General features: G+C 38.3%; 1 protein-coding gene across 2 annotated transcripts in view; it reads right to left on the reverse strand.

Moving 5' to 3' along the window:
* Window positions 1-12,389, reverse strand: part of SOS1 (SOS Ras/Rac guanine nucleotide exchange factor 1) — a 47,320-nt gene that overhangs the window by 18,891 nt on the left and 16,040 nt on the right. For both annotated transcript variants that reach the window (XM_029964875.1, XM_029964874.1), the window contains 2 exons: window positions 10,657-10,767; window positions 10,449-10,547 (listed from right to left, as the gene is read on the reverse strand). In XM_029964875.1, coding sequence (XP_029820735.1) covers window positions 10,449-10,547; window positions 10,657-10,767 — 210 coding nt within the window. The remainder of the gene's footprint in view (window positions 1-10,448; window positions 10,548-10,656; window positions 10,768-12,389) is intronic.

Consider the following 12,389-nt stretch of genomic DNA (forward strand, 5'->3'; position numbering starts at 1 on the left):
GCAGCTCTGGTTTAGACATTAAAATGAAATAACATTTACAGGATTATTAAGAGACAAGCATTTTAGACTATTACACACCAAGATTTGGCTCTACTGAAAAGATTTTTGACAGAAGTGGTAGAATTGAAGCAACAGGCCAACACCGACCAGAACAAGACACTCTTGGAAACAGTACAATCATGATGTTTGCTTTCAGTGTGAAATAGAAGTATTGTCCTCCAAAATCCAACTGAATACAACATATTCATGTGTTTGACATTTGAACGGGTCAGAGAAAAGCATTACATTTTTCCCTAACCAGTGTTAATCATTCAGTGCAAGAGCTGTCAATGCCAAAGACTACTTTGTGTTTTCAGCCATAAGGATCACCACAAAGTTCATTCTAGGCAGCTTTAGTTCATGTAGTGCAATCTGTCACACTCTCAACCTAAGCAGCATTAGGTATGAGTGCCTACTCATGTAATAGTAGCTCACTATTTCAGCTCACCGAAATAGAGCTGACAATGCATTACAATAAGCATTACTTCCCGAAAGGTCTTGAGGAGAATACATAATTCCAAGAAGGAACAGACTACCCTCATCATATTCCTCTACTCTCTCAGTTTAGAAGAGGTATCATCTTTCCTTTGCTTCAGTTTTGCAGATCACCTAGGTTTAGCAAGGATTTCAGACAAATGAGGCAGGTGCAGCACTGCTGGCAGAAGTCCTGAAAGAAAGCTAAGAAAAACCTGGAACTAAGATTTTGTATCTTTCCTACACAAGAGTTCCAAAAAAGCCCTTTGCCATGTGCACTGCCTTTTTACAAACTTCCATCAAAATAGTCTGGCTGGATTTCCTACAATTTCTGGGTTGCTACCCTTCAGCAATGGACGAGACTGTTTTAGCCTAGTTTCCTTGAAAATAAGCCTTATTAGGTCCCACAGTATTCTGTACATTCTCTTCAGAAACAAACTGGTACAGATTAACACTCATTACTGCAAAGCATTCTGCTCCTATGTTGCTTATAAAATGCTTTTTACAGTCATCTCTCTCTAGTTGCAAGTGTTGGTATTCATCACAGAATAGCCTATGTCCTAAAGCAAAACACATATTTGTATGTAGTGCGGGAGAGAAAGCAGATAACATTTCCCCATCAGGATCCATTGGGAGTAATGATAAATGGTATTTACCATTTCCAATGGTAAACAGAAACTAAACTGGAGTCCAGTGAGTGCAGTTATGTTCCAGGTTTAACATTTACAAAGCAGTGTGTAGTAGTGCGGCGTCTTCTCATGTGTAAGACCAACATAAAAGGCAAACCAGACAGTGCTGTGAACTCCTACAAAGACACTTCTCTGGACACAGAAGTTTGGAAGTTTATATGCCAGCATGGTATTGTATAATTACCAGTAACAGACTTAGTCAGAACTGAGCTTAAATTACTGCAATGTTTTCATCTTACACTGGCCCCAGACAGTTTGAAAGAGGTGGTTATGGAATGAGTAGTGGCATCACTGCAAAGCCTGCTGATCCTTCTACAGCTATGCAGTGCCCCCTAATGAACAAACCAGGGAAATGCTAAGTAAGTGGTGGTGGCTGGTTTTGGGGTGGTTTTTTGTGTGTGTTTTTTTACATAAAGTGCACTGTGAAGAATACTCTAATATTACGTGAAGGAAGTGCTGATTTCTGATTATCAGTAGTATTACAGATGTTGTGCATTTTAATAATCTTATGAGAAAATATTGGCTTATAGCTCATGTGATTCACAATACTACCGGCGCAGTATCCTGATCATTCAAGGAAAACAAACTTGGAATATAGACTGCTACAGAAGTCTCTAATTAAAAAATAACAAACAACAAACTACATCCTAGGCCACAAGTTTTGAAGAAATATCAAGAAATGGAAGACAAGATATTTTGTTGTACCTGTTGCATAGCACACGGATTAGACATTTATAAACCCCGGAAATTTCAGACAGATCAAAAAGAAAACCTTCTCATACAGTGCAAAATTAGACTATGGTGGTAATTCTTTAACACTGTCAGGGAAGCATCTATCTAGAAATACAATGATAGAAAATACGTATGAGAATATGCAATTATAACCACACTAGCAGGCATCACGATGGGTGTAAATTCTTGTATTTTAGGGCTTTTATCACATTCTAGACCTCTGTCTTCCTAGAATATTATCCTAAATCTAACCACTAACATTTGTGAACTGCAAGGTCCCCGGTTCATCTCCAGGTAAGATCAAAAACCAGCTTCAATACATAGAAGAAAGAGTCGAATACGGGAGGCAGGAAAATCACAGTTGTGTCTGCTTAAGCTTAACTCAAGATTACTTGGCTGTAGATACTTATTGTCCCTCACAACATTAACTCAAGAAGTTTACTGCATAAGTGGTCCAACATTACAAGTGGAAGCTCCACGCCACAGTACTCAGAACGATGAGCTCAAACCAGTGCTGCTTCAGAGATGCCTCTTCAAAACCCACTACGTAATTTCTCCAGAGATCCTGAAGCCCACAGCCCACAAAACACCTGCACAGCTGGCAAATCAAGCCTGGCTGCAGCATGGCCTGGCTACCTGCTCCGTAGGGAAATGCCACATAGGTAAACCACATATATACATGGGAACCTGAAGTGAAATGACACCAGTTACTCTGCCTTTTGTTCCAATGCCTCACTGTTTTCTTCAACCTACCAAAAGGCAATCCTGAAACACGGTGTTTTATAATCAAGAATAAAAACAAATAGGGTTTCTTCTCTGACAAAGCAGGCAGGTCTGCTGGCACTTCACCACAAAACAATCCTGGATTGTTTTCTCTGCAGCACTGAGGTACCCAAGAGCACTCTCTGACTTTTTGTAATTCCTACAAATAATAAAAAACCTCAACCCAAAGCAGCAGTGTATTGAGGAAAAAAGTGTTCTCATATCTAGAAACTTTAATTTTTAGAAAGCATCAGGAAATCAGCTGGAACAGCAAATGGGAACATCTGCAGGGAATCAGCACACTTCTGGAAAATGCTAGCAATCTAAAAGGCACCTCACTTTTGAATCTTGAAGGAAACTTCACGTGCCATATTTCTGAACATATATAAACAGCTTTAATGCACTGAAATTTGAAAAGTCATTTTGTTTACATATAAACTCAGACAATCTTGAGCACAGTGCAGCAAAAATATTCATACAGTTCTAACTGTTTCTTCAGATTTACATTACAGCAGGAGTGTTAGTTGCATTGAGTGGAACAGAACTTAATATATATTCCTGAAGTAATGATAAAAGCTTTTTCTCCACTCAAAGTTTAACTATGTCTTCTCAGTTTAATTTTAAAAAGTTACATAAAATTGCACCATCTTACATACACATGTCAAATATCAAACCCCAGATAACAAATAATTAGTTACAAAAAGCCTTCAGTATTCTCTTGGAAGTACAACTTAAAGGACACTGGACCTAAAAAAGCCCTCATCTTTTATTTCACATTAAGTTTTAACTCACAATATAAAATACAATCAGCCCATTGGGAAGCATACTGGAGAAGTAAAGCATTAAAACAGAGGAAAATAAGAAGCATTTTGACTTTTAGTACAAGATTACAGGTTCTTTTACATCCTTACTATGTGACTTATAATAGATCTTAAATATATGTTGAAAATTTAAGTACATCAAACGTCATCTGAGACCAAAAAAGTAAAAACATTTGGGTTAAGGAAACGTGAATTTAAGGAACTGCTACTTTGATTACTCAATGCGAATGTTATTTGGGGAGGGGTGTGTGTATGAAATTAAAATACATCTGTTTCAGAATTAAATGACACTACTCTGAAGAGTGCCACTTTTCAAATCAGGATGGACAACTGAGCAAAAGTCAGGAAGACCCATCCAGACATATATACTTATACAAGTCTGTCAGCTGATGTTTACCAATTCAGCAGTTCAAAGTTTACTGTAACAGGTTTCCTTTGTGGCCAATTTCTCCCTAGCATTCCCATAAATGGGTATAGCCTGTCAGGAGACCATATTCCAGATTAGGTTTGCTCACCAGCTACTGCACCCTGTAGTGTTTCACCTGGTATCTGCTCAGCAAGAAGAAGTGCAATTTTGCTCTCAGCTTCTGCGACTGGGAAGGGATTTATGTATGTGATCAGTGTTAGCTTACACAATGAACACCTCCTTCATCAAGGAAGGGATAGAAAAACAAAGCCTTTTTTTCAAACACATTCTTTGATGTTCTCATAAAACCATTTCCTAAACATTCAGACTTCTTGTAGGCTACCAGCTGCCATTTCTGCATTTCACATGCCCGGATTTCATTACTAGGGAAATGGTTACTTTGCTTATAGGAGGCCTTGTCTTCTCAGAGTAAGGAAAACCCATTTGCTCTGCATTCTTCAGAAATATGGGGACTTTTTTTTTGCATATGCTGATGTTTCTTCCATGGCAGAATCATTACCTTTCTGCAACAAATGTACAAGTTCACAGATTCTTCCAGAGCCTTCATGCTCTGAAACTCTTCTTTCTTACTGTCACTTTGGTTTGTCTCATCTTTATTAGCAGACCTGCAGAATATATTAGAAATTTAAAACTCATAATTAAATTCATAACATTTAGTTAGATCAGTATTTGAAATATCACAAAATATTTACCTATGTGCTTCCACACTTGTAATTGAGGTCTTCCATTTTCTTCCCCCAAATTTTCCATAGTAAAGACAATGCAATTTGAAAACATCTTCCCTTTCTCTTTTGTAACTCCAAAGTGGATTAAAATCCACTTTTTCTGGTTCGACACATTTCAAGTCTGATCTTTGCCAGACAAGGTTGCAAGGCTATAAGCAAAACTGGATGACACCTCTATGTTTGGATAGAAATATATGATTTTTTGAACAGAAATGTATGAATTTTTGCACACTACATAAGGTGAATTTAAAATTTCAAAGATCATTCTGGGAAGCAATAGCAGGACCCTGTTGATTTTAAGAGGAACCCTGGTGATTAATTAAAAAACAGCAAGTTAAATGAAAGATGACAAGCAGAAATCCATCTGTAAACTTGGTCTACAGAAAGCACAAAGGGAACTTGTTGTTTTACTTGTATTTGTTATTTCCTACACATTTACATCAGTTTCCACTGACAGAAAACATAAATCTCCACTGCTATAAGAGGAAACAGAGAAACGATGCTGGTAGTGAGACTAAATCCACAGCTCCACACCCAGAAGTATTTCCACTGAAGAAATCAAGCATATAAAAATCTCAACCATAGCACAACCTCTCTCCAAGGATCTGTCTTTTTTACAGAATGTGGCAGGAGAAGAGGACAGGGAAATACACTGTATAACTGAAAGATTATACAGCAATATAAGTGTATCAGGGACTGTATCACGACTGCCACAGTCACAAAAACTAGGAGTTGAAAATTCCAGCTTCTTAACATTCAATCCTCGATGGATTGTGTCAAAACTTTTACTCAGTGGGGGAAAAAAAGGAACAAAATTTGTCCAAGTTCTTGTAACGCCCATCTATTTTCATGACAGCTTGGCTTTGGGTGTTCAACATAAACTGCTGCCATGTAAGCCAAAGAGCTATCTACCATCATTAGCAGCAGTCACTGAAAACTGGGAACAAACCACCAGCCCCAGCAAGCAGTCAGTTACAACACAGCTCTGCTAACTCCCACTGTACCATAGACACTTTGCCATGCAGGTATTTCTAGAAAATTCACTGGAAAATGAGACTTTGGAACCCTACAGTTGAACACATAAGTGAAGTTGTAAGTTGGGATTCAGTCAGTGCTTCATTTGACTTCCCACGGACAGCATCATCTAGATTAAGAAGTCTGGCCCTGTGATACCCTACTCCCTTCTTCAAGGACCAAAGTACAGCTTTTGTTGGACTGGCAGCAGATTGACAGTAACACAGCTCAAGTATCACTGAGGACTGTAAGCAAAGTCAGGAGGATTTTTTTTACTTTTACATCTGTTACATTTTATCCAGCTTTTGCAGAAAGGCAACTTTAGAGGGATAACAGAAAAAAATGTTCTCTGAGGTAGTTATTTCTCATTAGAAAATTTCCTAGAAAGAGACATCTGCATCTCAAAAACCCAAATACATCCTGTGTATAAGGAAAAAAAGCTATAAAATAAAACATACAGCCCCATCACAACTCCATAACAAATGACATAAATCATTAACAATGAAGTGATACACATGTACATATATTTATCTGACACAAACACACAGGAAATACATCAACAACTGCCACAGCTAGAAAGAAAATTCAAGAGCTACATCAGAGAGACCAATTAGTTAGATTAACATTAACCACGTTTCTGGGAAAAGTGTGCACACACACACACCCCCATGTGACAAAGTTTTATTTTCCCCTATCAACTTCCCTTGTGGCTGACAAACACAGAACTGACTTAAAGCACAACCTACTAGCATTTAAAGCTGAATAGAAATAGAAATATTGTCAATGAATGCTCACAAGCAAGAAATAAATACAGAACCTCATTTACCTGGCTGTACCACCTCCAACTTCTACCATAAGACACAACTTCTGAACCTTTACAACATTCCCGTTGTAAAACAAGTCCTCTTAGTTTAACCATACGAAGAAGTTTCTCAAATTTGTCACCTACTGTTATACTCTAGGAAACCTCTTCTTAGACTTCAGACCAAATTTTACCAGCTGCTTCTCCCAGGAAACACCCAAATACTCTTTGTGGTCCTTATCACACACTAGCAACAGTTTGGTCAAGCAACACTTCGTCCAACAGACAAACCTCCATGTGTCACAGAGATCTAGAAATGCACATTATCTCCAGTGGATATGATCAATCATCCATATCTGCAGTTACATATATAAATTATGTAAAACAGTAATACTTCTGATTTTTATTTATTTCAAACCTGTACTGTGCATACAAGTTACCGTGTTTGGAAAGAAGCACTGAATCCAAAGTGACTTCAAAAAGTAAAATCTTTTGCTGACACTAAGTGAATACTTGCTTTAAATAATTCACAGCTAGTTCAAATCTGTGATTTTTTTGGTTTTAACAGTAATTGAAGTATCCTTTAAGAATTGATTAAAGCAAGAGAACCTGTTACTCTCAGTGCCTGTACTAAAGGCAAGCAATCCAGACTGTGTTTTGAGACAATGATCTATAACTGCAGATATTGTAAAAGCTTTGCAGACTGCCAAAGTTCAACTAATTAAGACTCAGTGATTCTCCACCCTGGGCTGGGTTACACCACTTACAGATGTGATTGGAAACCAAATTCATTAAATTTGTTACACTCTCCAACATGACACTGGCTCAAACAAGCCTGAGAATGAAAGTGAAGTCAAAGCTCAAAATAGTTTGGGATGTGTTGCCCAACACCACCACACACAGCAAGAAAATTAAGGGATCAAACTAAAGATACTCTAGTCCTAAACTACTAACATTTTACCACCTTGTGCCTTCTTCAGCAACATGTAACAAATTTAATACCATCAGTAAAAAGACTGGCAAGTTACTTTTCATCTAAGAACAAAGTTTTAAAAAAAAACAAATAAAACACACTAGATGCTGGTGTGAAATGAAAGCACCCTGAGATTTTTAGATCATTATAGGTAGAATTCCAACTAAAAAATAATATCAAAGAGACAACAGGTTACCATTCATGACTCATGGGAGTCAAGGCTGCATTTGGCTTAAAAAAATCTCAACCTATGAAGCTCTCCTGTTTCCCAAAAACATACTGTTTTACCTAAGCAGAGTTTATATATGCTTTGCAGCATTCCTAGTTGGAAAATAAAGAATTTTAAAGTAATCTTCTATTTATCCAATGAAAGGAAAGAGTATATACAAATTTACAGCATTCGAGACAGTGCCAAATTCAATTCAAAGGTATTGTAACCTTCTTTCTTCAATTACTCAAGGTCATGAATAACTCCACTGTTTGTACCACCCTACCTTTCACTTAAAAGTCCACACTTCTATTCACAGAATCTCATGATTCTATGATTCAGAAAAGCCCATTCATATTATCTGAAAATTTGCAAAAAAGTGCAGTCTCCTATGAAACTATTTTATATAGTTAGTTTATTATATAAAAGTTTGAGGACTTTTCAGGTTGGTTGAAGGAAAACACAGCCCTTAGTCCTATTCTAACTTTCCAATGATGTAGCTTTAGCTAAAAACAGAATATTTATTTGTGCATTCCTGGTGCCCTGCCCAACTTCAGGAAGGCTTTAGTGATAACCATTTAGATAACCATTTAGATAACCATTAGTGAATAGAATTTGTTTTTTAATTTGCATAGTTAGAAGGAAACTGAAATGCATTTTAGATACTTCAAAGTACAAAGTACAGCTGAAAGAAAAATGCAAACCTCTTTATCCTTAAGTATATCTATATTCAAGAGAAATAAAATGGTTTTTCCACATGCTACTTTGCCAACATTTTGTGTCTTCATACCAAGAGATCCATTTTCATAGCATTTTTAACTTGATTATTTATATATGGCTGCAATCACTAAATCAGGTGTCTTACCATACCAGAGAATTCAATATAACCTTGCATTAGTGAAACTGTCTTGATGATAAGGCTAAATAATTGCACCAATACCCTTCTGCAGCAGGTAACCTTCTCTTCCGTCAGGTGATTTTTAAGTATAATCACGCTGGAATTTATTTAAAGATTCCAGATACAAGAAAGAAAATGTTATTGCTAGCAGAGACTACTTGAGGGAGGGATTCATATGCTGAATGCTCATTGACAGCTGAAGATAATGCCACGAAAGGCAATATCTTTCTCTTCGCCTGCACCTATTATCCATCACTGCCTACGACGTGTATCGCCAGTCACAGACCACAGTGACAGGTGCCTCACTAAAATGTGAGATGAGCAACACGGTGGGAAGAGAACCTGGAAGGTTATCATATACAGAATAAAATCCAACCCAACAATATCAGACTGACACACAGTGGAGGGGGCGTGTGTAGAGCATGAACGCAAAAAGACAAGAGTTTTACATAAAGCGCAGGTCATGGGTTGCAAAGACTGATCACCTTCTGGAGCTGGGCTTAGCTTGGACTCCAGTTTGCCCTAACGAAGGTGAACACAAGCTGCTCCCCATTACATAAGCACACAGGCTCTTTTTCCCCTCTTAAAATTGCCAGTGGAAGAAGCAACGCAGGATGCCTGTGTGTCAGACGACATTAATCCTTCATGCTTTGTCTATTACATATGACTGTGCCATGTTCACACAGAAGTATGCAAAGCCACCAGGTACTGCATTTTGAGACTGTGTGATAGAAGCATGAGCAGGGAAACCTTATGTCTATGCAGGTCTTTATCATACAAAATGCAAACAAGCTGTATCATACCTCCCTTCCAATGGATTAAGGAAAGTGCTTAATATTTTAAAGATGTCTGAAAGGTCAGACCAAACCCACAACTAGACAAGCAGATCACGCATACATCCCAAAATTTTTCAAAAAGCATGTTATACAAGATGAGCCATGTGCCAAAGCTGTATATGTAGATCTAAATCACTAAAAATGGTGTTAAAACTGTAGACACTTAGAGAGGACCTAAGTACTGGGTTATCCAAAGACAACCTAACAAACATTCAAGGAAACACATACAGATTTCTTCAAAAGAGCAGAGATTTTCTTTTTTTTTTATTATTTTTTTCTTTTTAACTTCAGATCCAAATTTCCCTACGTATTTGTTTGGAACACTGTGTGCCTTATGAGTTTCCATTAAGTTCAAATGAAGATTCTGCTTGAAAGTTTTCCTCAGAATGCTTTACACCCCTTAAAGATCATTATTCAACATCAATGCCCCAGAAAAACATTCTGTAGCTATTTGCTTTGCATGTGAGTATGTTCCTGTGGCCCTATCAACAGGAGTCTCATTACAAAAAGCCCAAGTAGTACATATATCAAACCAAGCCTTCCCTTTGAAGGGAAGATATCACCTTTACAAGCCCATGGGATGTCCACTGCAAGAACACCAAAGCTTTTATTGAAATAAAATGAAGTCTGAAGGGAACTCTTGCTGTGATTTTAAATTTACAAAGTAACAGCTTGAGAAAGCCTCGGACATCTATAATACAGCCATTTGCCATTATCTCTTAACACTGTTGCAACTATCATTCCAAGAATATGAGTATGTAGATCTCTATTGCTTTCTAAATTAATAGTAGCTTGATTATTTGACAGAAATCATTACCTGCTGTAAAACTTCCATGAAATTACAAGCTGATGTTCAGTTAATTATAGCATGCACCTGCAGAGCACATAACCTGCTTTTTATTCAACACAGCAGTGTTATTATTCACATTCTAGTAAAAGATTTTACCTCTAACTGAGCACACAAAGCTCTGGTACCTAACATTGAGAATTATTAAAAAAAAAAACAAAACACAAAACCAAACACATCAGATTGACACAACATTCTTACTTTTAGCAGTTCAAAATAATGGAGACAGTGGTAAACAGGGGCAAGGAGCAGCCGGGGTAGAACATACTGGACAGCTTCTTTAAAGCCTTCACCTATTGACTAGAAACAAAATAAGTTTCAGTCTTAAAACAATAAATGTATTGAAGCAACAATGTGATGTAATTAAAATAGTAATATCAATACTATGTCTTACTTAAAGGCAAGTTACCTGTAAATAAAATGCTGCTCCTGGCTTTGATAGTTGACTTAGAAAATGATCATGAAACCCAGGTCGCAAAATATCTTGTGCATACGATTCATATGGATCAAATGCTAGTTCCTAAGAAGAGATACAGAATAATTTTACAATCATAGAATGGCTTGGGTTGGAAGGGACCTTAAAGATCATGTAGTTCCAACCCCTTGCCATAGGCAGGAAAACCATCAGTTTACAAAACTGATTTAAAAGCTAAACTTCCACGTTTCTTAAAGAAAATACATATGCTACATAGACTTTTTCAAAACACATGTAGAGAAGAGCCAACTTTTACATGCTCATCATGACTGACAGAGTAAATCAGTCTAAAAGAGATCTCTGGAAGTCAACTGGTCCAATTCCCAGTTCAAAGCAGGGCCTACCTCAGGGCCATAGACAGATCCACCATCAAAGCTAGCTGAGGATTCTCAGGGTCTCTCTCATCCAGCTGAGTTCTGATCAACTCCAAGTAGAGAGGCATCAAAACCTCTCTGGGCAGCCTATTCCAATGTTCAAGTGTTCTTGTTGCAGATTTCCTCCCCTCCAGTATGTCATCAGGATTAATCTTTTTACCATTCATGTGCTCTCTCACTCATCTCACAGTTCTCAACTGTGAAGCCTCAGTAAGAGCCTGCCTCTATTGTCCTTACACCTTCCCTTTGCCTAACTGAAGACAATAGTAAGATCTCCTTCAGACTTCTCAAGAATAAATAAACCCAGCAATCTCAACCCTTTTTGGGCATCAGGGGCCTCAGCTCCTTAACCATCATGGCAACGTTCATGTATAAACACATCTTGTGCCAGAAAGCCCAAAACTGGACACAGCATACCAGATGTGGTCTCAAGTCCTACACAGAAGTGATCCCTCAACATTCCAGCTACACATTCCCTAATATAATGCAGTAGGTAATTAGCCTTCACAGACAATTCCTGAGGACCTCCCAGCCCTGTCACACAGTACTGCTCCTCAGCTGAAACATTGCATGGGGTTGTTTGGTCCCAGGTGCACAATTTCATATTTGTCTTTACTCAACTCTGTGAGGTTCCCATAGGTCCATTTCTCCAGCCTGTCAGGTCCCCTAAGAAGTAGCCCTGCCCTCCTGTGTGTCTCCCCACAATTTGGCATCACCTACCAACTAGATGGGGCAGACCTCCTTCCACAACACTAATCCAGACATTAAACAGTATCAAACCCTGAGGAATGCCACTAACCACAGGCCTCCAGGTGGCCTTTGTACTGCTGATAACAGCCCTTCAAAAGCCTGACAGTTCAGCCGATTCCCCACACATTGTATAATTCCACTAGCTAGGCTGCATCTCACCAAGCTGACTGTAAGGATACTATGACAGACTGTGCTGAAAGCCTTGTTTAAGTTCAGATAAGAGATATTAACTGCTCTTCCCTCTGTCCATGGAGACAGCCATCTCTTTGAAAGTAGTCAAGGTGGTCAGGTACAGTTTGTCCTTTGGAAATCTGTGCTGGCTGTTGCCAGCCACCTTCTAGTCCTTCACATGGCTGGATGTGAATTCCAAAAAGATTTGCTAATCCTCTGAGGGACTGAGGAGAGACAGACCAGCCCCTAGTTTACAGGAACCTCCTCAACAGTGTTTTTGAGACTGGGCATAACACTATCTCCAAAACTCACTTGAGGCCATTTCCTCTTGTCCTATCACTTGCTACTTGGGAGAAGAGATCAACACCCACC

This window comes from Manacus vitellinus, unplaced genomic scaffold (genome assembly GCF_001715985.3).
Source record: "Manacus vitellinus isolate BGI_N305 unplaced genomic scaffold, ASM171598v3 scaffold_81_pilon, whole genome shotgun sequence".
NCBI classification, from domain to species: Eukaryota; Metazoa; Chordata; class Aves; order Passeriformes; family Pipridae; genus Manacus; species Manacus vitellinus.